Source organism: Panonychus citri, unplaced genomic scaffold (assembly GCF_014898815.1).
Source record: "Panonychus citri isolate SS breed McGregor unplaced genomic scaffold, ASM1489881v1 Contig00035, whole genome shotgun sequence".
In the NCBI taxonomy this organism is placed as follows: domain Eukaryota; kingdom Metazoa; phylum Arthropoda; class Arachnida; order Trombidiformes; family Tetranychidae; genus Panonychus; species Panonychus citri.
The window spans coordinates 30,451-58,173 of NW_026515440.1; the positions used below are offsets into that span (position 1 = coordinate 30,451).

The 27,723-nt window shown below is 32.9% G+C and overlaps 7 protein-coding genes and 1 long non-coding RNA gene across 9 annotated transcripts; 4 read left to right on the forward strand and 4 right to left on the reverse strand.

The window, feature by feature from the left end:
- Nucleotides 1–5,807: 5,807 nt before the first annotated feature.
- On the reverse strand, nucleotides 5,808–6,628 carry LOC128397641 (uncharacterized). Its single transcript, XM_053358385.1, has 2 exons — nucleotides 6,208–6,628; nucleotides 5,808–5,932 (listed from the first exon to the last, which is right to left on the reverse strand). Exons 1-2 carry the CDS (start codon nucleotides 6,626–6,628, stop codon nucleotides 5,808–5,810), a joined length of 546 nt encoding a protein of 181 aa, XP_053214360.1.
- A 6,554-nt stretch (nucleotides 6,629–13,182) lies between these two features.
- Nucleotides 13,183–13,743, forward strand: LOC128397642 (ABC transporter F family member 4-like). Its single transcript, XM_053358386.1, has one exon. It carries the CDS (start codon nucleotides 13,183–13,185, stop codon nucleotides 13,741–13,743), a length of 561 nt encoding a protein of 186 aa, XP_053214361.1.
- A 413-nt stretch (nucleotides 13,744–14,156) lies between these two features.
- LOC128397648 (TNF receptor-associated factor 5-like) lies at nucleotides 14,157–19,226 on the forward strand. Its single transcript, XM_053358392.1, has 6 exons — nucleotides 14,157–14,831; nucleotides 17,952–18,056; nucleotides 18,166–18,474; nucleotides 18,552–18,647; nucleotides 18,722–18,946; nucleotides 19,030–19,226. The coding sequence occupies exons 1-6, from the start codon at nucleotides 14,544–14,546 to the stop codon at nucleotides 19,069–19,071; spliced, it is 1,065 nt and encodes a 354-aa protein (XP_053214367.1). The 5' UTR covers nucleotides 14,157–14,543; the 3' UTR covers nucleotides 19,072–19,226.
- Nucleotides 15,262–17,509, reverse strand: LOC128397646 (uncharacterized). 2 transcript variants are annotated; one of them, XM_053358391.1, is made up of 2 exons: nucleotides 17,166–17,509; nucleotides 15,262–17,121 (listed from the first exon to the last, which is right to left on the reverse strand). In XM_053358391.1, the coding sequence occupies exon 2, from the start codon at nucleotides 17,064–17,066 to the stop codon at nucleotides 15,603–15,605; it is 1,464 nt and encodes a 487-aa protein (XP_053214366.1). In that variant the 5' UTR covers nucleotides 17,067–17,121; nucleotides 17,166–17,509; the 3' UTR covers nucleotides 15,262–15,602. The 2 variants fall into 2 exon arrangements, with proteins under 2 accessions (XP_053214366.1, XP_053214365.1); XM_053358390.1 differs by having other exon boundaries at nucleotides 15,262–17,089; nucleotides 17,166–17,508.
- On the reverse strand, nucleotides 19,158–21,995 carry LOC128397643 (poly [ADP-ribose] polymerase 1-like). Its single transcript, XM_053358387.1, has 4 exons — nucleotides 21,947–21,995; nucleotides 20,643–21,878; nucleotides 20,274–20,498; nucleotides 19,158–20,169 (listed from the first exon to the last, which is right to left on the reverse strand). The coding sequence occupies exons 1-4, from the start codon at nucleotides 21,993–21,995 to the stop codon at nucleotides 19,970–19,972; spliced, it is 1,710 nt and encodes a 569-aa protein (XP_053214362.1). The 3' UTR covers nucleotides 19,158–19,969.
- Nucleotides 21,996–22,196: 201 nt separating this feature from the next.
- Nucleotides 22,197–24,074, forward strand: LOC128397645 (pre-mRNA 3' end processing protein WDR33-like). The gene has a single exon (XM_053358389.1). The coding sequence runs from the start codon at nucleotides 22,260–22,262 to the stop codon at nucleotides 23,979–23,981; it is 1,722 nt and encodes a 573-aa protein (XP_053214364.1). The 5' UTR covers nucleotides 22,197–22,259; the 3' UTR covers nucleotides 23,982–24,074.
- Nucleotides 24,075–24,133: 59 nt separating this feature from the next.
- Nucleotides 24,134–24,695, forward strand: LOC128397649 (uncharacterized). The gene is made up of 2 exons (XR_008326986.1): nucleotides 24,134–24,435; nucleotides 24,519–24,695. It is a non-coding gene; the product is annotated as an uncharacterized LOC128397649 (long non-coding RNA).
- A 70-nt stretch (nucleotides 24,696–24,765) lies between these two features.
- On the reverse strand, nucleotides 24,766–27,236 carry LOC128397644 (uncharacterized). Its single transcript, XM_053358388.1, has 3 exons — nucleotides 26,464–27,236; nucleotides 26,245–26,397; nucleotides 24,766–26,180 (listed from the first exon to the last, which is right to left on the reverse strand). The coding sequence occupies exons 1-3, from the start codon at nucleotides 26,894–26,896 to the stop codon at nucleotides 24,976–24,978; spliced, it is 1,791 nt and encodes a 596-aa protein (XP_053214363.1). The 5' UTR covers nucleotides 26,897–27,236; the 3' UTR covers nucleotides 24,766–24,975.
- Nucleotides 27,237–27,723: the final 487 nt, after the last annotated feature.

Consider the following 27,723-nt stretch of genomic DNA (forward strand, 5'->3'; position numbering starts at 1 on the left):
TGGCTCTTTTTATTATAACCAGAAATAATAACTTCATAATTTATTCTACTCCTGTCTCACCACCAATTAATATTCGTTACATAGTTCTTTCTGGTGTTTTTTGAGAATTCAATCTTATAAAAATCTATAACTCTGATCCAAGAGACCTTCTACCTCCAGGTAGTTATTCTTCTGAATCATCATCAAGCTAACTTGAACAGTTATCACCTTGTTCATCAATTTCGTCAATATTATCAAACTTTACAACTTGTAGTACAACAACTGTAGAGTCAACATATTCATTACTAAACTCTGAAAGTGAATCTGAAAGTGAACCGGGATTTATTCCTATACGTTGGACTGAAGCTGATTTTCAAGGTTACAGAGAAGCATTATCTGAATCTACTGCATCTGGAAGATCATCAACTTCATTATTACTTTGGTCTTACCACCCTCCTCGTGAAACCTCTCCTGTTACATCGACAATTTCCAGTTGGTCTGAACTAAATTAATCAATCACCAATTCGTCTAATCCATCACCTGCACCAACATTTGATTGAGGTATGTCTCTCGTAAGTTCGAAAATTTTGACCACAAGGCAGGATGTAACTGTTCACGTTTAGCCTTAGCTTTAGAAGTCGTAAACAGAGAGACTAAATGGAGAAATGATATGCTATAAAAAAATTAATTATGGAGTTTTACATTCACATCGTACAGCGAGAAATCTACTGGTAACTGAAAGAAAATTACTTGCTACATAGAGAAAAACCAATGCTGAACTAAGATTGAGATTGGCTCCACAAGCAGTAATTATCAAAGAATACAAAGACCATAGAGAAAAGTTTGCTCCATCTTACCAAACTATTGAGAATCTCTTCAAATATATTTCATTGTTGGAAGATTTCATTCAAACAAATACAGCTCCTTTTTATGTCGATATGGAACGTCTTACCAAGAAAAGAAAACTCGATTAATACTAATTGATATACATATTTTTTAAACAGAATGTTGCTTGAAAATGATACAGTTTATTCAACTACTTGTCTTAAATGTCCTGATGAATGTCAATATTCACGATTAGCATTAGCTCTCGAAGTGGTTCACCGTAAAGTTTCTGAAAAACGCTTTACTTGTTGAACGAAACGCAAAACTTGAGAGACTTTTTCAATTTTTACTGCAAAGAATGATGAGATAAAAGCAGAAAATAAAGAATTACGAGTTAAAGTCTTTTCTAGAGATGCAACAATTAGAAAGTTGAACCATAATATAGCCAGAGCAGCAGACGTCATTTCAATTAATCAAGGGTTATACAATTACATTTCTATCCTAGAAAATTTTATCCACAAAAAAACACGGTCCCCAAGAAATTGTTTGTCAAAAAGAAATGGAAGGTATTCAAATTATTAAACGTATTTAATCAATTTGTAATCATTTGTTATCTGAACAATTGCGAAATTTATCAAAAAACAATGTAACCTTTGGACAATATTCAAGAAACATTATACAGTAAAATCTAAATAACGTACTTAAATCCCCTTTTAATTTATTTTCCGTGTAATACCATCCATTAGGGCTATTTCTTTCGATAAAAGTTTCAATATGCTGGTGGTCTTCCGAATGAGTCAAAATAGACTGTCAATCCATTTTTCTGAGAAAAAATAGAAACCCAATGACTTCCATCTTTCCATGATTCATCTAAATTGGCAATGATTTTGAATGGTTTAGGTAACAAGACATAAGGTAAGCGATTTTGTGGGAATACACCATAAAAATCTTTATCCTTTTTCATTTAATGAATCATAACTTTTCGGTAAGACTTTACTATACTCCCCTTTCAAATCGTCTTGAAATTTTCTGTGTATAGCTCCCATGATTGTCTACAAATGTGTACAAAATTATTTTTTACTAAACCTCGATGGGCGGAGTTATAGACATTCACAGACTCAAAAATCCTTAAAGAGTCTATGGGACGTTTCAACTTCGCGAAAATTAGGATTAAATGAAAGTGGGAGGAGCTTAGATGATGAAATTTTTTCACATATCAGTTTATAATGAACATCTTATATAGCAACTTTTAGTCGAATTCGATATTATACAATATTTAAACAGTAAACATATAGTAAACAATACTTATCCTAGGTCAAAAATAGTCAAAACTGTTATTTGTATATATGTAATGACAGACTACACAGATCAACTTGCAATTTGACCAGGATATGTTTCAAGGTCGAAATAATTGTCAAGGTCATTTTTGGTAAAGATCGGTGCAGTTTTATTTTTCGTGACTTTTAACCCATAGATGATGCTAGAAATGCTTTAGTTCACACTAATAGCAATTGATGGCAGTCAAGTAATGGTAAACATTCGATACATCCTTTTAGACCCATTTTTATTTGACGAATCAATCAAAAATACTTTATATAGAATAAACAGTTATTGGTGAAGTGAGTGAAATATTGGACATTAATCGTATTTCCTCTGTGTATCTGGTTTAAAATTTTCAAAAAATATGAATATGGGGCAATCGTTGCATCGTTGAATATCTTGTGAAATAATTTAGTCTTATTTGTATATATTTGATGTCCAAAATTACTTGCTAAACTTTTATCTCTTGAGTTTTTAAACATGACAATATAATGCGAATTGAATGTTATCTTTCTCATTTCTTTACCTTTAGCAAAAAAGTTTTGAGCAAGTAAAATTACTGATGAATTACGATGATGACTTCCTTTGGTAAACAAATTTGCAATCAATTGACTGTTTGTTGACTCATTCATTAAATCATCTATAATTATCCAAGTTGGTTCATTTTTTCCTCCCAATTTACTTATATGATCCTCAGGTAAACCTTGAATGAAATTCACATTTTCCAACTCTGAAAAAACTGCTTGATATTCTCCATAAAAGTAGTATATTATTTTAGGTGGTTGATTACTTGTTGTTTTAGAAGAATTTATCATTTGTTTGACCCACATTGTTTTTCCACTTCCCGTTGGTCCTGAAATGACCATCGTAAAGGGATGTTTCAAATAAACGGAATACATTTTGTTGTTAATTTATTTATTTTTATCAACTTTATATCGAAGATGATCAAGATCAAATCACTTTCAGACAAAGCCATCCCAAGGAGAGATTCATTAAAAGATATTGGTCTCATTCTTCACGCTGCTAAATCATGTATGATAAAACCTCAAGATAAAGTTGTCGTTCCTACATATTTACAGATTGAACTACCAACGGGACGAATTACTCAAAGACCTGGATTGTCATATAATCGCTCAATTGCTGTTGGTACCAGTATCATTGAAAAATGTCAGTGTTGTAATTTTCAACTTTAGTAATGATTATTACCGGATAAATCACGGATCTTGAATTGCTCAAATGATTTGCGAACAGTTAATTATTCCCGAATCAGTTATTCAATTACGTTAAACTGTGCAAAAGTTCATTGGAACAATAAGAAATTTAACAAATTTCTTTTAAATTGATCACTCTTACATTTGAGATGGTACATTATATTCTGATCATATGATGATTCTGATTATTATAAAATTTGTTATAATACTGGTTTACTACTCACTGGTAAGCCACAAATGGTAAATATGAATTCACTCGACAAAAGAGTGATAAAAAACCATTCTCAACCTCCAGATAACTGTGGTTGCTTGACTTTATCGAATCATCCCATCATAATGGAAACAATCATCAAACTTGGTGAAGGTAAACCTGGCCAGATTGATAAATTTGTTAGAAAAGTCTAAAAGGCAGTGATGGTCTAAAGGACCTCGAGAATAATAACGGAAACTTTACGAAACCCGATCTCCGTAAAATGTATTGGATTGATTGGTTTTTTCAATATTCCATCATTCAACAATCCGTTTGAACCGGCTAAACTTGGTGACATCTACGGAGTTAAAGTCGATGATGAAATGCAAGCTCGTATTACCGAAGTCGCCGACTATGTCATCACCAAGGTTTTCATTTAATCAATTTCTGTGTAAGCAAACACATCACTTATTTATCAATTATTATTATAATCTTGATGATGTTACGCTCTAATCATTTATTTTAATCTTTTGCCTCAATTTATCTCTTTTTGTGATAAGCAACTGTATGTATTATCACATTCATTATAAAATTTAAACTTATTTAATCAATAAAATGCATTTTGGACAAAATTGGCACAAAAAAATAATTACATTCTAACTATTTATTTGGTTCATAATGATGATAATATGGGTATTCTAGCCATAGGAAACAATTTTTTACCTTCGAAAAGCATTAAATATTTTAGTATGATCTGTTGATGATTAGCCTTATTATGAAAACAATTTTTTTTTAATTATAAGTAAAGTATTCGCCTCGGGCATCAATACACTTTTGCCAACGAGTGGGCAATTCCGTTCCCTCAATTCCGCCCGCATACCATGATGGGGACTTCGAATCAAAAAATCGCTCAACTGTGGTCTTCATCTCATTCAAGGTCGAAAATTTTTGGCCTCGGGTAAATCTTTTCAAGTTTGAGAACAAAAAATAGTCGCTTGGGGCTAAGTTTTGAGAATACGGAGGATGCGTCAACGTAGTCCAACCCAATTTCTTTATTTTGTCCATAGTAAGCGCCGCCTTATGAGGTCTTGCATTGTCTTGAGGAAACAATGGAGTTAGCTTATTTGAACGATGACGGGCACGAACCAGTGAGTCAATTTAGACGAGTTGCGATCGATAAACATCGCCGTTGGCTGTTCTCTATCATTAAGCCAAAAAATCTTTATGATGCCTTGGCCATCCCAATAAACACAGGCCATTGCCTTTTTGTCTCTCTGGCTCGATGTTGGCCTTTGACTGACCTCTGACCGGTCACTGGCCCATTCCATTGACTCAGTTCGAGACAAAGGGTCATAGAGAGGTATCTAAGTTTCATCCATTGTGAAAAGATACTTCATAAATGGTCCTGGCTTAGCGTTGTGCGTTACAGTGTGTTTGGAAAGTCCCTCCGGATGTTTGTTGTGGAATTACTCAAAACACAGGGCGCTGTGAACGAAAATTTTATAGAAGTGCTTTATTGCTATGAGTCTAATTTAGACTTCTGTGTTTCCACATTTCCGTTTCCGGTTTTTTCAATATTCATAAAAGTTTGGAAAACAGTATTTTTACTTTGTGATAGTGCTATTTCGAAACCATTTGGGTTAAATTAATTTTGTTCAAGTGTTTTAGTTACTTTGAACTTTTGTCTTTAATTTGCAAAAGGCCCAGACTCTTACTTCCGCTTACTTCTCTTGTTTGTGATAAAAATTCTTTTTAATATGGAAACTACTCCCTCCATTGAAGTGAAATGCAAAACTTTTGTTATTTTGGAATACCATTCTACCCGAAATGCAGCTGAAGTTATCAGAAGATTCAAAGAAGAGTATCCACAGGTAAATGCACCGACTGATAAAACAATCAAAGCTCTATATGAGAAATTTCTTCAAACTAGCTCCATTCACGATAACCAAGCCGCGAGAACAGGGAGACCAACAGCTGTTCATACAGAGGAAAATATGCAAAAGGTTAAGGAGTTTTTCAGAAGAACAAGTGCTCCATCAATAAGAAAGTGTGCAGCGAAATTTGGCATTTCTCCGTGGTCGGTCCACAATATTCTTCACAAAGATTTAGAGTTCAAAGCATACAAAATTCAGATGGTTCAGCTGCTTCAAGATTTTGAGAAGAGGATGTCCTTCGCTGAACATATGCAAGAAATGATCGTAAATGGGTTGATTGATCCGCATCAAATATGGTTTTCTGATGAATGCCATTTTTATAAAATCTTTCATAAGAAGCCATTTTGATCAGAGAATAATCGGACTTTGTTTCGCAACAGATGAAGGTGAAGAAATCATGTGGCCACCACGGAGTCCGGACTTAAATCCATGTGATTTTTCTCTTTGGGGCATGCTTAAAGATAAAATATTAACTTCCAATCCCAAAAGTTTGACGGAGCTCAAAAATAGAATCACTTATTTATCAAAACAATTAGATCAAGACCTTCTGCTTCGCATATCCAATAACTTTGTAAAGCGACTTGAAATGCTAGTTTCTGTCGAAGGTCAACATTTTGAAAATGTTGTCTAACCCTAATTTGAACTTCCCTCTTCCTAAATAAATTTGTTTGAAACCTCTAAAAAATTCCGATTCTCCGCAGTTCTCATTCAAACATCCGGAGGGACTTTCCAAACACACTGTACTTACTCAACATCTCCGTTGAACACTTAACCCTTTCTTCCTTATTTGCATCGGATAAATTATGAGGAACGGCAACGGTAGTTAGCTTTTTTAGGCCTAAATGGTCCTTAACAACCTTATGAATGGTACTATATCCAACCTTAAACTGTCCTGATAATTCACGCAAGGAAGTTTTTCTATCGCCTTTGATGGCCTTCAATACAGAGTGTCCCAAAGACGGAATATCAATTTGTTGAGCGGCTCCAGGTTTTAGCCTATCACTCAAGTCGGTCCGTCCAAGTTTGAATTTTTGAAACCACCATTTTATACTACTAGCACTAGGTGATCGACCACCATAAAGTTTGTCCATTTCCTCTTTACATTTCGCTATAGTTGAACCGTTTAAAAAATAATTTCTAATCACCGCTCTCATTTCTTGGTCGGCCATCTTGACCTTTTTTGAATAACTTTTGACCTATAAATGACCTCAACCTAAAACTGGTATGGGTTATGTATTGGCATATGGAGAAGAAGTTAAAAGAAGAAGAATTAACAATTAAGGTCACAATTAACTAATATAGATGCACTATTAATACATTAATATATTAAATATAGTTTATTCCTTTAGCATTCAATAGAAAAAGGCATTGTCCGGTCACGAACTTTGTTCGTAAACAAAATCATCAATTACATTGACGTCTTGACCTCGTGTGAAAATTAAATTCGCACTAACAATTAAATCTAGGGTCAAAAGCAATTTAAATTACTTGAAATTGGGCCAAACTGTCAAGATAAATAATAACTTGAGGTCAAAAATAAATTCTCATGGATAAATAGGAATTTCGTTAGGTCACTCGGGCAATGTTCAATTTGGGTATAAATAGCGAAGGGCAATGTTCAAAGTGAATAAGATGTGAGAATGGGTCGAAACAGGCGAGAAAAGAAAAAACATACGGGAGGGAAAAATTTTAGATTAATTTTAAAGTTAGAGAGAGAGAGAGTTAGAGAAATCTCTAAGAAAGAAATTTAAAATTATTAAAATTTAGTTGTTTCCCTCCCCCAACTCGATCTTGATGATCTCCCTGTTCCCCAAGTTCCCCGAGTTGATCCATATGGGCTCATAGTTGAGCCCATTTCACCACCATCATCGAAGCCGATCGTCCCTGACGATTTTGATCATCTTTTCGATGATCAAAATTGTGAAGAGGCTCGAAATCGTGTGGATTTCGAGACTTCGTCAAGTGATTTGGACGAGATTCTCATCCAACAGGATGAGAATCAAAAATTGTTAACCTCGTCATCATCATCATCAAAAAACATTTTATCATCATCATCTAAATCATTACCATCATCATTATCTCCATCATCTAAATCATCTTCATCTTATTCACCTTCATCATTTTCCTAATCTTTATCTTCTTCTCCATCATCAAATTCACCATCTTCAATTTCATCTTGTTCATCTTCGTCGTTTTCATCAACTTCATCTTTTTCTCCATCATCAGAATCGGCATCATTATCGTTTTCATCATCACAATCATCACCACCGTCTTCTCTATCATCGCAATCATCAACATCAGAATTATCTTCATCTTTTTCTTCATCTTCATCTCCATCTAAATCATCATCACCATCAGAGTCGTCTTCATCTTTTTCTTCCTCACAATCATCACCATCAAGATCAATAACAAGATCACAAACAAGATCATCGCCATCAAAATCTCCATCTAAATCTCCATCTAAATCACCACTACCATCAGAATCAAAATCATCTTTTTGCTCATTTTCATCTTCATCTAAATCATCTTCTTCTTCATCACAATCATCACCATAAATTGATGAAGATGAAATTTTAAATTTAAAAATTCATCTGCTTGAGGCCAGAAAATTCATTGAAAATTTTGTCGACAAAATCGAAAGAAAGATTAAACTTTAATAAAAGTTTTTATTTCTTTTGAACTTTTATTCGGGTTCTGGTTCTCTTTTTTTTTCTCTTTCTTTTCTCTTTCTTTTCTCTTTCTTTTTATTTTCTCTTTCTCTTTCTCATTCTCTTTCTTTTTCTCTTTCTGTGCCAGAGCCTCCATTTTTTAACTACTCAGAATAATGAAAGGACCAACGACAGCCAAACATTTCCTGCTCGATACATAAAATTTTGCGCAGTATTAAAGAAATTGTGTTGTGAACCATAGTAGACAACAACAATAGTGAAAAAAGACCAATATGTAAAAATGAACAAATTACGAATTTTTATTTGACGATTAAATGAATCACGCCAATTGCTGAATTTTTGTAGCTCGAAAATAAAAGTTGGTAAGATGAGCGTTAATGGTTGGAGGTGGAGCCTATAGCTATCCAACACACTTATCCCTGTGTTTGTGCAAATTAGGTTAGGTTAGGTCTTCATTAAAAGGGTCAAAATCGACAGAGGAAGGACCGGATGGCCTGAGACAATCAAACGGGCGCACAATTAACCCAAAATCCAGCTTAATTTTAACACTTTGAACTAATGGAAACCGACGATAAGTTTGTTGAATAACCATTGGTTCGACCGCCAAGCATTAACGCTCATCTTACCTAAAAGTTTTCTGACCTTGTGATGATTTCACTAGAATATTTTATGACAAATATTATTCAATGGAGTTCCCATGTTAACTTATTCCGGATTTTTTATTTTTATCTTTGATAAGTTTTGTTTTCAAGAATCCAAATGCTCAAGAAACTATTACTTTGATTAAAAAACGGTTCAAACTCGTGTTTATATTTTGGATTAGTTGATAAATTATCAAATCTGACAATTCGAGCTTTAAATTTAAGAGCTCGAAAAGATTTCTGTCCATTAACGAGAGTTGAGCAAGGGAGATAAATTAACAATATTGGTTATCAAACCTTGCATGTTTTCAATCACTCAAGCAATTAACTTTCAATTACATTTTCTGCAAATTAATATAACTTTGTTTAATTATTACAGCATTTCTCAGTGACTTTCGCCGAGTTCCCAACTAATTAGCCGAGTTCTCATTTGGTTTAGTCAATCCGATAGATGGCACATTTTTTCACGATGAGTTTTCATTGACTTTCGTAAGTTCCCAATTCATTTGGTCAAGTTCCCGATGAGTTTAGTCAATTAGCCTTTACATTGAGTAAAAAATTAAACTTTTTCATTTAAATTCATTTTTAATTATTTTTTCAACTTTTAATTTGATTATTAGCATAAATCTTCGGCATTTATTGTTGAGATTCGATCAATTTTTGAATATGGTGCATAAAGAAAAAAGATGCAAATACCTTGGAGAAGAGATAAAATTAATCATATTCAAAAATTGATCGAATCTCAACAATAAATGCCGAAGATTTATGCTAATAATCAAATTAAAAGTTGAAAAAATAATTAAAAATGAATTTAAATGAAAAAGTTTAATTTTTTACTCAATGTAAAGGCTAATTGACTAAACTCATCGGGAACTTGACCAAATGAATTGGGAACTTACGAAAGTCAATGAAAACTCATCGTGAAAAAATGTGCCATCTATCGGATTGACTAAACCAAATGAGAACTCGGCTAATTAGTTGGGAACTCGGCGAAAGTCACTGAGAAATGCTGTAACTCTCAATATTATTGAGAATTCTCGTGCTTTTTATCATCATTGAGAATTAACTATAAATTAATGGTCTAAGGAAAATGATTATGATTGTTATTATTGAATTTATTTGAATAATCACGTTGTCGGAGTCACATTTCATTATTGTTCTGAGTCTATAAGGAAATATTAAAGTTATTCTTATAACAGCAAACTGACAATATAAAATAATAATTTCACTTCAATGAACGAGAATTTTCAATTCTTATGGTTATATTGTTTATGGTCATTTAGGAGAAACCAAGGTTTCGATACCATGATGAAATTTTCTCATACACCTATGGTGGAACACATGAGTAGATATATTCCAGTACATTCCAATAAGAACTATTAATAAAAAGAAAAGAAATCTTTAAATGACCAGAATCATTGACCCATCAGAGGAATGGATATAATTTCAAATGCTCGTATCGATACTTACGATTAAAGAGAAATTATTACAGATCAAAATATCTCCATTTAAGTATAAACCAAGGTTTCGATATGATAATCGTTCCAAAACTTCAAGCCTCTGAATTATAATAAACTTTGTATATAAGAAATTTGAATAACCATCAACAAGAAGCTTTTACCTTTAGCATCAAGGAAATGTCTTGACATTTACCAGTCGATAGATTGTAGACCATTGAATGAATTATCTTCCCCTGTAGATGAAAATTGAAACATCAACTAATAAATTTCTAAGAATCTTTCTAAGGTAATACAAACTTTTCTAGCAATAAACGAACATAGATAACAATAGAAAAGGATAGTGCATGGTCCAGTGATTGAATACACTCGTATCAAAATATTTATCACAATATTATTGAAAGTGTATTGTGAACCAGAGTAGATTAACAGAACAGCCGAAATGGAAATGAACGAGAAAAAGTGTAAAGTAGGTAAATAAATTTGATGATTAAAAGAATCCATCCAATTATTGAGCTTTTGAAGTTCGAAGAGCCAAACTTTCTGAACTTTAGTGAATCTCAATCGATTATCAAAAATGGTCGTTAATGAAGCTAATCGACAATAAGTAAAAAGTACTGTCAGAAACCAATGTAAGAAAACCCACCTCGAACTGTATAAAGCAAAATGTGCAAAATAATAAATTATGCAAATGAAAAATAACTGTAAACAAAAAGTGTTTGCATCTTTCGTCTTTGTCGCAATGATTACTAGATTAGAGAAAAGGTTAATAGATATTGCAAATCTGCTGTAAAATACATAGAATCTGATTCCCTTGATATACCAGGTCAGAATTAGATTATCATAATGATCTGAAAGATGTAGTTCTCTCCTTGAAGATTGCCTTCCCTTTAAATAGCTCACTAGTTGGTTTACGAATGGCTCTTTAACGAAATTGTTGAGAATAATATTATAAATGTTGAATGGTATTAATACACAGGCAATTAAGAAATAGATAAAATTAACAAATGCTCGGGCTTCGAAGGAAACTAAAAAATCGCCAAGGATAAACTGAACCGTTTTATTATCCGTTACAATAAGGATTACAGAGCGAACAGTTAAAATTAGATTTATAATAACTATAAGATAACAAATTAATCGATGATTTTTATTAGTTGTTGATCTTTTAACGATGAACGTTGATTTCTCAATCGATTCAAGTCTCTTGAACGCATCATCTAAATCCTCTGGTCCATAATGTTTTGCAAATCTATTGACAAGCTGATTGATCTTATTGAAGATCATTTTCATTTAGAACTTTATATTCAAGCTCAACTAGATTCAGATTAGAAAGATATTTATACTTGAATTTTTCAATTCCAAAATATCAATTCAATTGGACTGAAATCTTGAGAAAAATCTACAACCAACATCATATTGATTTTTAAACTAATCGTCTTTCAATATCTTTTTTATTTATTAAATCAATCATCATAATTACCGATAGCATTAAAAAAATCAGATGAATTATCCATGCAAATATTAAATTATACACTCAAAGCGAATGAACTTCCGGCAGTATTACATTAGTATATCATTAGCTCAGAAAGAGTGACAACAATTTATCAATCAATTCAATAGTAAATTTGAATATCTTGAGTAATATATTATTGCGAAATAAATAAATAAATGATTTTCGTTAATCTGAGAAATAGAAAATCGAAATAAAATTTTCAACTGTGTTGCAATTGTTCATTGGGAAATAAATCTATCGATCTAATTGAGAATACTATCAATATTCAGTGATGGAGCCCTTTAGACTTCGTTTTGAGTTTATCATGTTCATTATATTCTGGTGGTGAATAGAGAATCAGAGCATTATCATTATTATTATTTGAGAGAGGAATTGGCACTTCCTTTAGCTTCCTTATTGCTGAGGTTAAAGACAGTTTTCGATTCAATGAATTTTTGTAGAGATTTTCTTGTAGACATGAAAAGCAACAACAACGATAAGTTCGATTTTCGAAAGTAAATCAAAATAATGTCTACCATACATTGTATCATGTACAATGTATCATACATTTTTGCACAAACGAAATTAGTTCTTCCAATCTCTCTTTACCCAGTTCATTATCTTTTTCTGAAGTTGTGGCATCATGGCCACGAAGAATTGGATTCTCATATTTCTTTTTGAAGTCTTGAGCTGTTCCAAAAATATCTTGATTGACGAAACGAACCAAATTGAAATATTCCAATAGATCGTTTTGAATCGGTGTACCCGACAAGAGGACACTTCTTTTAGAGTTTGAAGTGTTCAAGGTAGTATAAGTTTGACTTTTCCATGTTTTTCAATTGATGACCTTCATCACAAAGTGTCAGACCCATTTCACTAAAGAGAATTAGTATGAAGACAAAACTTTTATACGAAAATATCTAAACTAGAATCACACAACGTAGACCACTTGGATTGATGAACATTCTTAAATTTGTGTCGACATCTTCTTTAGAACCGTTATCAACAGCGTAAGCATTTAACCGTCCATTCAACCATTTGTTTATCGAGTACCAAACTACTTGGACAAATTATCATAGTGTTTTTGATTATTGATTCAGCCTTTGGTCGTAAGAGAGTCCACACCAGTGTGATACATTTGCATGAGTTTTATCCGAACCCATTTCATCGGCCATGATTTAGCTTATGTAAGAGACCCATTAAAAGCTAGTCATTGTTTTGTCACAATTTAATTGTTGTCATTAATTCATTTTTTCAACAATTGAAAAATCAAATTAAATTACAATAATAGAGAAAGAGCAAATTAACAATTGTCTTAAAGTATCTCAACAATAGAAAAACAGTTAAGCCAAACTGTTAACTAATCCCTGTCCTTTGTGGGTGATTGGTTGTGTTTTAGTTTAATTATACAGTTGGTTGTGTTTAATTAACTGTAAGTTTAATTGGATTTTTTGCTCTGTGAAAATGGTTCGAGTTGTTGGAAACGAAAAGGGCAAAGATAAGGAAGGAGGTAAAAGTAAAGGTAAGGGCAAAGGTAAATCCAAAGCCGAAAATGAATCAAGTGATGAGTCTGAATTCGATGGAAGTATTGACCCTGCTAATATGTCCAATCCCCCTGAGGGTCAAGGTAAATTTTACGATTCTGGTTCATCAGATGATGAAGATGATGATGCATCCATCGCTTCATCAAGTTCAAAAAAGAAAAAAGGTAAAAAAGGTCGAAGCCGAAGTCGAAGTGCCAGTCCAAATGCCAAAAAACAGAAAAAGGACACCGGTTCAATAGATAGTAATGAAGATGAATTCGCGGAAGATGATGAAATTTTCAAATCTAAAGGTAAAAGTGGCAAAACTCGCGGTGGTACTTCCTCTCGTGGTCGAGGTCGAGGTGGTTCTCGTGGCCGAGGAAAAAGTGGTAAAGGTGGAAAAGCAGCACCAAAACCGGAAGAAAGTGAAGAGGGTGATGATGGTGAAGAAGAGAAAAAACCTGACCCAAAGGATAAAAAGGATAAAAAATCGAAAAAATAATCAATCCAATTCTCGAGTAGAACACGAAAAAAAATCCCAATTACCGTTATTCCAATCATGAAATTCAATTATAATCATCAATCTTTTTCTTTCTCAATTTTACTCCAATAACTTTTCATCTATTCCTCTGTTTACTATCATTATATTTACTTATGATTAGATTATATCTTTCATCTTTATTATTAATGAAATAAAATGATCTAATTTGTTAACACCTTATTGATTATTGATTCCTTTATGAATTTAATACCGTTTCTTATTAGGCTTCATTCTCGTTAATCTTAATCACAATAAACCATCAACATGACAATTTCCCCTTTTATATATCACCAAATGTCCTACATTTATCGTAATGATTAAAGTAATCATGTTATTAACTGTAAGAGAGACAATTTAATTGATAACGAGGTTTCCCTTGGATTTTATCAATTTGTCTTAATTTTATTACATTGACAATCTGATCACCAATTCAATTGTGAGTCTTATTAACTACGATTGTAAATGAAGCATTATTTTAATGTCTATTTATTTTCAGCAACAATTAAATTTACCGTTAATTTGTTCATCATTTTTGATTTTCTAAATCAAATATCACCCTGATATCTAAAAGTTTTGGATAATCAATTTCTGTTAATTCAGTGTCGACTTAATCATCATCAATGGTTACTATCGATTTAATCAATCACTTAATTGTTTTGCGAGTTATGAAATCATAGAAATGTTTACCGAATCATTTTGATTAATGTATTAGTGTATTGTTTGCCACAGTTTTAATTAGTGTTGTTAATTGTTTGAAAATCATGGAGACATTGGCTGGTTTTGATGGAGTTTCAATTGATCGTGTCCAGTTTGTTGATCTTTATCCCGAAAATTTCAAATGTGACCAATGTGGACTATTAGTTAAATTGATTGTTAAAACATCAGCTCCATTTAAATTAACAGAAAATGGATTTGAAGATTCATCTCTTAATCCACCTTCACGTCCAAGGTGTGGTCATAAGTTTTGTAATCCATGTTTTAATTCAATCTCATCTGATGGTCGACTCTTAAAGTGTCCAATCGACTCGTTAATTGTTCCCAAAAAAGAGGTGAGTTAATTTAATCTAACGGTTAATCTTTACCAGATTAATTAAACATGTGAAAAACTTGATTCGGTAAAAGTTATCGAATCCATTAGATTGATCCAATTAGACAATTAGGTATTGAAAATTGTCCATTAATTGTGATCATTTAAAACAAAATGGAAAATATTAATTGTTGAGAATTAATCATCCATCTAATCTGCAATCATCTTAATTAATTACTCTACAATCTAAACACTTGTAACATAAGGATATTATTTATCAACCATTTTCATTTAATGAGGGTAATATTTTGTGTGATTAAATTTAATTGTTGAACATCAATCATATTGATTGTTTGAGTAGATTTTGATTTCTTTGTTTGGTAAAATTCAACATCAGCAAAAATTATTACAATCAGAACAATCAGTTTATCCGTAATTAGTGATTGATTGAGTTACATTTACGATGATAATTATGATTATCATTATTATCGTTTATTAATTATTACACTTTTTTAGTATTTATAACATTATGTATATGTTGATGATGATGATGAATAGATGAATGGAAGTGATCGTGATATTGATTTTACAACATTAATTAGATCACTAATTAAGGAAATATTATGTGAATGATCTTACAAGGGATTGTAATGAAAAAAGGAAGTGTCAATTGAGAGAATCAGTCATGACAATTGAAGTTTGTGCTTTTGTCATGGATAATTTAACTAATAATAATTCAAATGTTGATATAAATGAGATGAAAAGTCTGAATATGAAAAATAGTAACGTTTCGTTATAATCTTAGAGGGTCAGAGGTTAAATTATCTTCATGTTGGTCAGTGGTCCGAGAATCTCGATGTGGTGTAAAGTTAATTTCAATGGTTTCATTGTTGAAACGTAGGATTGGAGGTCGATCTCCGTTAGGTTTTGGTGTACTTTTAAGAGCCGTTTCATTGACCATTGACATGTCCCATCCTGATTTAGGGATAGATTGTGTTGTCTCATCGGGTTCGGCTATTCGAACTGTCCTTTTATTGGCATTGGATGATAATCGCTTGGCTTTAGCTTTGGCATGGCTTCTCCATAAAAGATATTCAAGAATTAAACTTCTCAGAGAGATGATTATTCCTAGAACATTTTTCACGATGAAAATTGAAAGGGATCGATCATAGGCAGCGGCAAGGTGAATACGAATAAACAAATAAGGGATATTAACGTTGAAAAGACGGATGAAATGGACAAATACATTGGTACCATAAATGTGTCTCTCTGGATGATTTCGGATAACTGTTTCCTCTGCTTGACTTTTCTTATGTAACTTTGAAAGTTGATAAATACCAAGAGTTGGATAGACAACGTTAAGAGATCCTAAGGCAACTATGGTGTAGATCAGTGGTTTAGATATATGAGGTAAATGGATAACTTGTTTGGTTATCGGGTCGATATCGGGTGTAACTAGTTCAAGGAAAAAGATGAGATCGAAAATTTCAAAGGTTGTATGGCCGATAAGTTCATCTGTTAATGTCTTTGACCAGCTACGGTGAACTTCATCTTCCAAATTTTTATGAACTTCAATCCAGAGTAAAAAGATTAGAGCAGTACAGGCGAGAGCAACTTCAAACAATTTAGATCCAAATCGAGCAGTATCATCGCCAGAGGTCATTTTGATTAGAACATCGTTGGTGAAGAAGATGAAAATTTTGAAAACCAAAACAATTGAATAGAGAAACCAAGAGATATAACTTAAGGGTAGAACACCCATTGTACGGGGTAACCTGGTACCGAAAAGTTGTTGGCCTGTTCTTGCCTGAGGGCACAGAGAACCATAGGTATTGATGTTAATTGTTGAGACTGTTGGATCACCACCACCACCAGCGGAAGGTTGTTTTTGCATCATCCAACTGGAATAATGTCTTTTAGCCATTACAATGGCGATGATGAACAAAACCATGATCATAACATCAATTAGAAATAGAAAATACCAGCCAACGGCTCCTCTACTATAGTAAATGATATAATAATCAAGAAAAAAGCTTTGAAGACAAAGGGCAATCGCCAGGGCAAGACCTTCAAGAATTTTCCATGATTGTAACCAGCAAATGATACAAATTGCTTTTCCATTGTTGAATAAATGTTCCAAACTAGTGGCAATATCTTCCCTTCTGATACCATCTACATCACTTTCACTACAAGCACCATTACAATGGTGATGGTGATTCCGAAGACTTGAATGGGAACTTGTCCGGGAAAGATTCATCTTTCAATTGGATTCCAATAATTCTGAGGAAAAACAAAAGAGAAAAACAATCAAACTAAACAACAGAATAACATTAACAATTAGCAAGTAAACTCTTACCTTTTAAATAGATGAGGAAATAAATGATGATAAAATGAGAATAGAAAAGTTTACAGAGAGATAAACAGAGAGAGAGAGAGAGAGAGAAAAAACTTTTAGGGTGAGACCACTTGAAGAATGAGATTGAATTAATCTTCCTCTAAACAACAGTAAACATTGGATACATGGCAATAGATTGCAAGTGGAAAAAGGAGGAAAACATTAAATCCATAAATTGGTCTAATTGTGATAAACAACAATTAACAGCAACAAGTAAATGAAACAATAAGAGGTTCAAGTTAATCTAGTTAACAACAGAAAAATTAATCAACAAGTGACTCAACACTCGATGGGCGTTTACGTTTCCATGGTTACCAAACATATGGACCAAATTGTTTACACATTCAACTCGATTCTCTAATTGGATTAGTGTTTTAATTGTTATTCATCTAATTTAATTAGTCTCGTAGAATGTTAATTAATTATATTCGATTGTTTTGTTCTGTGGCATCCATTTCATGGAACTTTGTTTTTTCTTGTTCTCTTCTATTCTCTCTGAAAATCATTTGATATTTACTTTATTTTCTGATGACAATTAGAAACTGTTTCTTATTATCCAGTGAATTTGATTAGTGATTAAATAGGTAATTTGTTCAACAATCTAAAGTTGAATTAAACTTAAATTGGATAAATATTTCATCATTTTCAATGTGATTCTTTGATTTTGTTTACATTTTTCTTTCTTTCTTTTTAATTTCTTTCTAATTGTTGGTGGAAATGTTTTCTTTTGATCATTGAAATTTCTAGTTTACTGAGGATCGATTGGATTCTGAGACCATTTTGGATAAAGATGTTTACTGTTCATATCGAAGTCGTGGTTGTAAAAAGACCTGTCGCTTGAGAGATTTAAAAGTAAGCTAATTAGTGTCGAAATCTATTCTGACAATTAACTAACTATTGTGATATTTAGTTAACATTGACTAATATTGAATTTTCTTGTCTCTCTTTTTGTTTCTGTTAGGATCACATGAGAACTTGTGTCTATGGGGTAATTAACTGTCCACTTAAGTGTGGAGAGGGAATCGTAATTAAAAAGCTTCCATCTCATATGGCAATGGAGTGTCCAAGACGAACAATTAGTTGCTCATTCTGTGAAGATGATATTCCATTACAATCAAAAAAAGATCACGAATCTAATTGTTCCCGTCGACCTACAATTTGTACCTATTGTAAGCGTAAAATGGCCTTTGGAGATTTGAGGAAACACTATGACATTTGTCCAGGTAAACCAAGAACCTGTAGATTAACACCAATGGGATGTAAATTTGTGGTAAGTTAATTGTAATTTAGATAATCAATTACGATTATTGATTAATCAACTTTTCTCTCTCTCTCTCCAAATCAAAGGGAACCAAAGATGAAATTGAACAACATGAATCAATCTGGAAAATTCATGTCGATCCAATAGTTAAATATTTCTCAAGTAGAAATGATAATTACTCAGTAAGTTAATCAAACTTGTAATTAAACTAAATTCTAATAGTCTATTCAACTATTATTTCCACAATTGAATTAAGGATGACCTTAAATTACGAGTTAATGATACACTGACCGTAGTAAAGGAATTGAATGAAGAAAATAAAACATTAAAACGAAGTTTGGAAAAATTATCATTCCAATTGCAAACAATTATCGGAGACAATTCAATCTTAAAGGAGACAATTAACAAGATGGAATTAAAATTTCAAGCAACAATCGAATCGATGACAGATGAACAAAAGTTTCTACTCGACGAAATTCAGGTTTGTTTCAAACTTCGAAACTAAACAAAAACTTTTCGAAAAACTTTTAAATTGACTAATCACCTTTTCTTAATTGTTTGCAGCGTTTGAAAGATATCGTAATCATTGGAGAATCATCCGTATAATTAAGACAATCAATGGAACCATCGACATTAAATCAATTATTTCAAACCCAATCGAAAGATCAAAATTCGAGATACTTTCGATGCTTAATTGTTATGTTCAAAAATAACATTTTTTACTTATTTTAATCCTTATAATTAACATTTTTCATCAACAACATGATTTTTGGTAATCATTTAAATAATTAACTATAAAAAAAAAATTTAACGTTAAAGTTGATCAATGCATTAGAATTTTTCTTAAAAACTTAATTAGTAAAACTATTGATTATTTTTACAGTGGACAAGAATTAACTTTGCCTAAACTTTGGCATTTTACTTGTTTTGTTACATGAGCTTAATCTTGACCAACGATTGAAAATTAGCTAAAAATGGTTTGAAAAAAAAATTTGAATAGCCGCTAACAGCAAATCTTGCAGCTCGAAAATGTATAAACATCGTTTTTAATTGTCTCATATTGTCCATCTAATTTTTCCAAATTTAAACAAATCGATGGTTCCAATTTAAGTTGATTAATACAATATTTGTCTTGGATAAACTGACTGGTCGGAATACCTGGTGACATGAAACCAAGGGTGAAAAGAGCAAAATAAATGTCCAACCTGAGGAAAGAAAGAAATTCAATCAACTCTGAAAGAGATAATTTTGAAATCTTTTTGAAAATTTTCGACATTATCGACTAATTGTAGAGTTAATTTAGTTTTTAATTGTAAACAAATGAAAAAAAGTCACATTAACAATCAAGAAGATCAACTAAATCACTTGTTGATTCTGTTTTTGGGAATAACAACATTCTCAATGTTACCAAGTTTTTCTTTTGGTCAGTTACGGTGGTGATCTTGAGTTTAGAATAGTTTGTTATCAAATTCGACCATCAATAGATATCGAATTTTTATTTGGTTCACATCATAGACAATGAATTCATTGTAAAGTAAAGAAGTGTCTTTAACGCCGGTTGGTTTTCCAGGTCCACAAGGAACGATAACACCTTCATCGATAGTTTTAGACTTCTTTGGGTCTGGAGCCGTTTTACCGACACCCTTAACACTGTGTTTTCCTTTTGGAAGATCAGTGATGAAATCAGCTTGAGTAAGTTCCAGCCTAAAGAAAAGAAAGAAAAGAAAAAGTAAATAAATAATTCAAGACTCTAATTGTAATTGTATTGACAATCAAGTAGAAATTATTTCTATTCAATCAGAACTTACATTTCACCAAGTGCCACTTCACATAAGGCAAGTATACCAGTGTTGTTGTTACTTCGTGGATGACAATAGTTGGCACTTTTAGTGGCCATATCGGCAAAGTAAACACCCTTTCCAAACATGTAACCAGTAACTGGTGCTTCTGGTGGAGCGATTCAGAGACCTTGTAAAAAATGAATAAATCCTTATTCAAATTAATGGGCATCTGATTTTCATCTAATATTCTGGCTGCAGAATATCAAGAGATAAACAAATTGTTATTCTTAGCATGTTAGTGACCATGTATGGATTAACTCATGATACTTGGCGGTATATCATGCAAGGAATATAAAAGTACAATTGGAACAGGAGGAAAAGGAAAACAACAATTACCTGATTTAAATGATTTAACTTTACTCTTGTTGACCAGATTAACGAATCTTTTAGCAACATCTTGAGCTCCCCATTCACTTAATCCATGCTTGACAATAACCGATGGAATATCTTCAATATTTGCTTTCTTCATTTCCTCGATCACTTTCTCGTTAACCAGGATCACGTTATTCTGTTCAGATTGTTCAACCTTATCCGATCCTTTATCGATTTCTTTGTCATTGGTGATACCGAATAAAACTGTTCGATCGAAATTGGTAACAACTGAACCACCCAAATCTGTGATTGCTTTCTTGTAGTCTTTCAATGGTTTACCAAGTTTGCCAAATATGACGATCTTATGATCTTTTAATGGCTTCGATGGATCAATTTTATGTTCACTTTCATTATCATTTCCATTTGATGATGATGCCACTTTAGCTATGTCCACTGCGTCGACTGGCCCTTGAACTTTACCCATAACTCGGACTCGAGGTTTATACTTGTATTTAGCCAAAAATTCGTAGATTTCTTTGTATTCAGTAGGCACTTTGAATGGTTTACGAGCTGGTTTTACAGTTTCGTAGACACACTTGACACAATCAGAAACCATTCCACTGCAAATGTAACCAGCAATACGGAAATACAGCTGACCAGTTTTACACTCAGGACATTTACTTAAGGCACCAAACGCCATTGCGTCAGCAACAACTTCTGCTTTTCGTCCTCTATCTTTTGGTGGATCATAATTATTGTGCAAAAGTAGAACATCGAGCTCATTGGCTTTCAATGTTTTCAATTGATCGATGTATTTGTACAACAGATTTGATTGTTCTTGAAGTGATTTTTCTAGTTCTTTGTCCGCTTTGTCAACTTTACTTTTCTTAGGCTCACTTTGGCCTTTAGTGCCATTAGTTTCAGCTGCCACTTTTCGTTTGGTTCCACTTAATTTGGGTAACTTTTTCTTGAGTATTTGTCGATCAGAGGCCTCAAGTCCATCAAAATTAGGTAACTTATCAGCAGAATCAAAGAAACCCAACTCTTGTCGAGCGGAGACAAAACAATCAACATGGAAAAATCTTGGTAAAGCTCGACCAAGTCTCACGGCAGCATCAGATTCTTCATCAGTTTTAGAGATTCGGACTTCATTCAGGGAAATTTTCGATTCACAAAGTACACAAGTTTCTTTACCAGATTTCGAATATTCAACACCAAAATCAGATAAACAGGCGGTGGCACCCGAAGCATTTCCAATCGTGATTCATCCTAAATGATTTTCCCTTTACAATTGCGGCAACAATCTTGAGCACTTTTAGCATATTCACACCTGTAGGGTTGATCAATTCTTAAACTGGCGTTTGGTTCATCGCCCATGTTGACATGAAAGAAAAAAAAACCTAAACAGATTAAATAGTAAAATTAAAACAAAAGTAAACAGTTTATTTTAAATGAGAAAGTTAATCGACTAAAAAGTTTATCACCTGTTTAGCCAGCGGCTAATGACTCATTAGCCGAAATCGACTCCATTGCGCATGTGCAGCAAATAGTAAACAAAATTTTTAAATTTTCTCAGCGCAACTTTTTTAGTTTGTTGTATTTTGAGTTCTATTAAACATCATAGTGTTTTTATTTACTGAAATGAGTAAAGAATTTTTACCAACTGTTTATCAGGCAACTGAATTTGATGGTAAGCGATTGCGAAAGGCAATCGCGAGAAAAACAGTTGATTACAACTCATCAATTATAAATATGCTTGAAACGAGAATTGTAGCTAAAAATCATCATGATAGGAGAGCCATTCAACCTGATTATGGTTATTATCCGCTATTGTTACCTCCGATGTCTTTTGGTGATAATCCTGTTAACTGTGTTACAACTAAATTTGTTCGTGCATCAACCAATAAAATGAGATGTCCAATATTTTGTACAATTTGGACACCTGAAGGTCGACGTTTAGTCACTGGTGCCTCAAGTGGTGAATTCACTCTTTGGAATGGTTTGACATTCAATTTTGAGACAATTTTACAAGCTCACGATTCTGCTGTTCGAGCAATGGTTTGGTCCATGGACGATTTGTGGATGGTAACCGCTGATCAATCTGGTAATATCAAATATTGGCAGAGTAACATGAATAATGTTAAAATGTTTCATGGGCATGAAAGTCCAATCAGAGGCCTTTCCATGAGTCCATCAGGAGCTGACTTTGCCACCTGTTCTGATGACGGAACCATAAAGATATGGGACTTTTTGTCTTGTAAAGAAGAAAGAACTCTTCGAGGACATGGATCTGATGTCAAAGCCATCGATTGGCATCCAGATAGTGATTTGATTGTTTCCGGCAGCAAAGACAGTCAACAACCTGTTAAGCTATGGGATCCAAGAGTTGGCACCAATTTGGCCACCTTACATGCACATAAAAATACTGTAATGGACGTGAAATGGAACCAAAACGGAAATTGGCTTCTAACCGCTTCGAGAGATCATTTGATCAAAATTTTTGATATACGTAATATCAAAACAGAAATGCAAGTTTTCAGAGGCCATAAAAAAGAAGCTTGTTGCTTAACTTGGCATCCCATTGACGAGTCTCTTTTCGCTAGCGGTGGATCGGATGGATCCATTTTATTTTGGGAAGTGGGGGTTGATAAAGAAATTGGTGTAATTGAGTCAGCTCATGAATCTGTTGTATGGTCGCTAAGCTGGCACCCTTTAGGGCATATTTTAGCTTCTGGATCTAATGACCATTCTTGCAAATTTTGGACAAGAAATCGGCCTGGTGATAGAATGGTGGATAAATATAACCTCAACGAAAAAACACAAGAATCTAAATATTGTGATGAAATGAAACTTTCTGACTCCATACCAGGTATTTCTAAAGAAAAAAGTGAAGATATTTTCCCTGAAATGGTTTTCGATAAATCACCTGTTGAGATCTTCCCACCTGTTGAATCAAAATTGGCAGAAGAAGGTGAACAACAGCGAAAAGTTCCATTCTCCAAACCTATTCCAAAAGATTTCGCTGATCAATGGTCTGAGAAGACATCTCAACCTGTGACACTTCCACCGTGTGAGATGGATGAACAATATAATCCTGATCATCACCATCACCATCACATGGACCTAAATTACAATTTACCACCAAACCGATCTCCATATATTCATGGTCCTCCAATGAGACGACCTTATCAATACCCACCTGATCCACCTCCAATGCCTCCTCATATGAGACGTGGTGATATGCATAGGGGAGACTATGATTTTCATTTCTATAATCATCCTGAAGACAATTCATTTGGAAATTTTCATGGTTTTTCTGGACACTTGGCACACAAAAAGAGACACTTTTCCAATCGCAAATAAATAATTAATATTGTACATATTGTATATCTGTATTATTGTATCCTTTTTTAAATTTGACAAAAATAAAACCAATTCTATTTAATTTATTGAAAACATTTTTCTTATCAACACAATTTATTATTAATTAATTAATCATTTTATTTGAAGTTCATTACGATTAAAAGAAATCAGTATTCCTATTAGATTTTACAATAACGTGGTTGCTGATGGTTGTGTTGAAAGAGCACTTGTTGAGTTTCGAGAGACAGCTTCATGTCCATGAAGGTAGAAACCGATCTGTTCGCGAAACGCTTTAAAAAGGTTATGAAGTTTGGAAAAATTATCATTCCAATTGCAAACAATTATCGGAGACAATTCAATCTTAAAGGAGACAATTAACAAGATGGAATTAAAATTTCAAGCAACAATCGAATCGATGACAGATGAACAAAAGTTTCTACTCGACGAAATTCAGGTTTGTTTCAAACTTCGAAACTAAACAAAAACTTTTCGAAAAACTTTTAAATTGACTAATCACCTTTTCTTAATTGTTTACAGCGTTTGAAAGATATCGTAATCATTGGAGAATCATCCGTATAATTAAGACAATCAATGGAACCATCGACATTAAATCAATTATTTCAAACCCAATCGAAAGATCAAAATTCGAGATACTTTCGATGCTTAATTGTTATGTTCAAAAATAACATTTTTTACTTATTTTAATCCTTATAATTAACATTTTTCATCAACAACATGATTTTTGGTAATCATTTAAATAATTAACTATAAAAAAAATTTAACGTTAAAGTTGATCAATGCATTAGAATTTTTCTTAAAAACTTAATTAGTAAAACTATTGATTATTTTTACAGTGGACAAGAATTAACTTTGCCTAAACTTTGGCATTTTACTTGTTTTGTTACATGAGCTTAATCTTGACCAACGATTGAAAATTAGCTAAAAATGGTTTGAAAAACAATTTAAATAGCCGCTGGCGGTTCTTTGGGTACATTCAAACTTGTTGATCGTTAGAAAGTTTTGCTTGAGGGCAATGAGTGACATCAAGTTTATCCGGTTCAGTTGATTTGACTGTCTCCAATTCATTTTCCTTGTTTTCCCCGATATTTACCTTGACCTTAATTGCTGTCGGATCCCAATTTGACTTAGTCCAGTCCAACCAAAGAGATACAATGAAAGGATAGAACATGGTCAAAGCAGCGAAATGATGAACAATTCCAGGGAAATCCTTAATTGTCCAGTTGAAAATAGCTGAATAAACGACTGATGCGACCATTGGACCGGATGATTCAATACAAGCTAAAAGAGCGTAAACTTGACCAGCTTCCGATTGGTCAATGATTCGGGAAATTATTGATCGAATGGCGATTGGTAATAAGCCACCAGAAATTCCAACGATAACTGAGATGAAAAAAGCATGAGACTCAAGGATTCCACCTTTAATTGTTAGGGACAAAATCAACGATATCGAACCAATAATTGCGAGGGTTGTGTCAGCCAAGTGAAACTTATGAATCAATATAATGGGCAACATGGAATTGATGAGAGTTGGAATCATCATAACTGCTGAACTAATATAAGAGTAATAAGCAGCATCCCAATGATAAACTTTCTGAGCAAAAGGAAACCCGATTGTCCCTTCACCAATGTGCCCAATTAACATCACGTTCATGGCCAACATTAGATTCCAAATAATTGCTCGTCCGTTATTTGGTCGCTTTCGGCAGCAAACTTTCATCATGGTGGTGAAAGTTGATGGATTGAAAATATCGAACATGATTGGTAAACAACCAGTGGGTTTTTCCATGTTACCATGTTTTTCTTTCACACTGAGTTCTAACGATTTAACCACGTTGTTTTCACCTTTCAATGGTTCCAATTCAATTGTCTGTTCTTCATTGATATCGAGATAAATATTATTCTCGTTGTCTTTTATTGGTAGCATCTTTACTACTTCTTTACACTGTTCGTTGCTATTGTTAATCTTTTGAAACTTATCACCACTGGAATCGAGTTTACTGCTATTAGGATCTTCGAGTGCTTTATCTGCATCATTTAGTAAAAGTAGAATCCAAATCATGGCGATTAATTTACAAGCAAACGCGACGATAAACACTGCCAAGTAATTACGATATTGATCAATTATCCAAGGGCGAAGAGTCAAAATCTTACCACCCAAAGCCGTGGACAAGGTCATTGCTGAGAAAAAAGGTGAGAAACTTTTTAAATCGAATCAGTAAATCATCATATGTAAATTACCCACATGTAAACATGAACAATTCAAAAACAGCAAATCTTGCAGCTCGATATTTGGCCGGAGTCCGTCGGGTAATATAAGTGTATGAACCAGTCATGACAATGAAAAAACCACCGGTGAAACCGTTAGGAAGTGATACCCAGAGTAGATTGTAAATGTCTAATTGCAGAACGAAAGTAAATTGTGGTCGATTAAATGTTGTCATCATTAAGTTAAGATAATTACCTAATTCAAAATAAACCACATTGTAGATTGAAATGAGTTCAGTTAAACAGCCACCGAAACATGGGAGGGCCAAAAGGTACTTCAAATGAGATGGATAAGTGTCCATCCAATAGCCCATGAAAATGGCCAAGATAATTCCCGGTGGAGTTGCGATTAAGAATTGATAGTTTTTAAATGTTGTCGAAAATGTATAAACATCGTTTTTAATTGTCTCATATTGTCCATCTAATTTTTCCAAATTTAAACAAACCGATGGTTCCAATTTAAGTTGATTAATACAATATTTGTCTTGGATAAACTGACTGGTCGGAATACCTGGTGACATGAAACCAAGGGTGAAAAGAGCAAAATAAATGTCCAACCTGAGGAAAGAAAGAAATTCAATCAACTCTGAAAGAGATAATTTTGAAATCTTTTGAAAAATTTTCGACATTATCGACTAATTGTAGAGTTAATTTAGTTTTTAATTGTAAACAAATGAAAAAAAAGTCACATTAACAATGAAGAAGATCAACTAAATCACTTGTTGATTCTGTTTTTGGGAATAACAACATTCTCAATGTTACCAAGTTTTCCAAATGTAAGTTAATATTGTTGTTTTGTCACTTAATCACTGCCAGAAGGTTGATCCTAATCAAATAATCTCAGGGTGATTAAACCACAAGGATATGATTAAATTAAAGGTAAATCAAAGATAATCAATGATTGATCATCATGTTTAGTGGCCAGCTAATAATAAGTAAACTGATATCAATGTTTATCGATCAAACTTATTTTCCCCTCTGATTGATTTTCACTTTAAAATTGTTAATCTAATTTCTCGAGATTTTTAAAGAAAAAGTAAGTTAATCAACCAGTAGATGGCGACCCATTCGCGTTAATTGTTCACCGAGAGAATCAAATGAAATCAAAATGAGAATTTAATTTTCTCTTGTTTCTTTCTCACTTATTTCATTTATCATCGCAATTTTTTGGTACTTGATTGTTGCTTAATTCTGATGATTAGATGATGATGATTATGAGCGATTTAAAAAAAGATCTGATCAATCAAATGAAGAAAATAAAAAGTTTCCATTTATATTCTTGACCCATCAGTTGGATTGATTAACATGAAATCAATTAGAATTAACTAATAATTTTGATTGGAAAATTATTCCAATTGAAAAATAACAATAAATAGATAGAAACAATTATGAATTGAGAATAAGAATAAAATTTAAACAGCAATTTAACCTTGATTGTGATTCCCTGCTGATTAAC

Coding starts and splice junctions, on each gene's coding strand:
- LOC128397644 (XM_053358388.1), bottom strand. CDS start 26,896: ATGTCGAAAATTTTTCAAAAGATTTCAAAATTATCTCTTTCAGAGTTG. Junction 26,398..26,463: donor TGTGGTTTATTTTGAATTAG/GTAATTATCTTA, acceptor TTCTGCAATTAG/ACATTTACAATCTACTCTGG. Junction 26,181..26,244: donor TGAATTGTTCATGTTTACAT/GTGGGTAATTTA, acceptor CTTTTTTCTCAG/CAATGACCTTGTCCACGGCT.
- LOC128397645 (XM_053358389.1), top strand. CDS start 22,260: ATGAGTAAAGAATTTTTACCAACTGTTTATCAGGCAACTGAATTTGAT.
- LOC128397646 (XM_053358391.1), bottom strand. CDS start 17,066: ATGAATCTTTCCCGGACAAGTTCCCATTCAAGTCTTCGGAATCACCAT.
- LOC128397641 (XM_053358385.1), bottom strand. CDS start 6,628: ATGGCCGACCAAGAAATGAGAGCGGTGATTAGAAATTATTTTTTAAAC. Junction 5,933..6,207: donor GTGTTCAACGGAGATGTTGA/GTAAGTACAGTG, acceptor TGGGATTGGAAG/TTAATATTTTATCTTTAAGC.
- LOC128397642 (XM_053358386.1), top strand. CDS start 13,183: ATGGTTCGAGTTGTTGGAAACGAAAAGGGCAAAGATAAGGAAGGAGGT.
- LOC128397643 (XM_053358387.1), bottom strand. CDS start 21,995: ATGGGCGATGAACCAAACGCCAGTTTAAGAATTGATCAACCCTACAGG. Junction 20,499..20,642: donor AGTTAAATCATTTAAATCAG/GTAATTGTTGTT, acceptor GATATTCTGCAG/CCAGAATATTAGATGAAAAT. Junction 20,170..20,273: donor GAAGTGGCACTTGGTGAAAT/GTAAGTTCTGAT, acceptor TCTTTTCTTTAG/GCTGGAACTTACTCAAGCTG.
- LOC128397648 (XM_053358392.1), top strand. CDS start 14,544: ATGGAGACATTGGCTGGTTTTGATGGAGTTTCAATTGATCGTGTCCAG. Junction 14,832..17,951: donor TAATTGTTCCCAAAAAAGAG/GTGAGTTAATTT, acceptor TGAAATTTCTAG/TTTACTGAGGATCGATTGGA. Junction 18,947..19,029: donor TTCTACTCGACGAAATTCAG/GTTTGTTTCAAA, acceptor AATTGTTTGCAG/CGTTTGAAAGATATCGTAAT.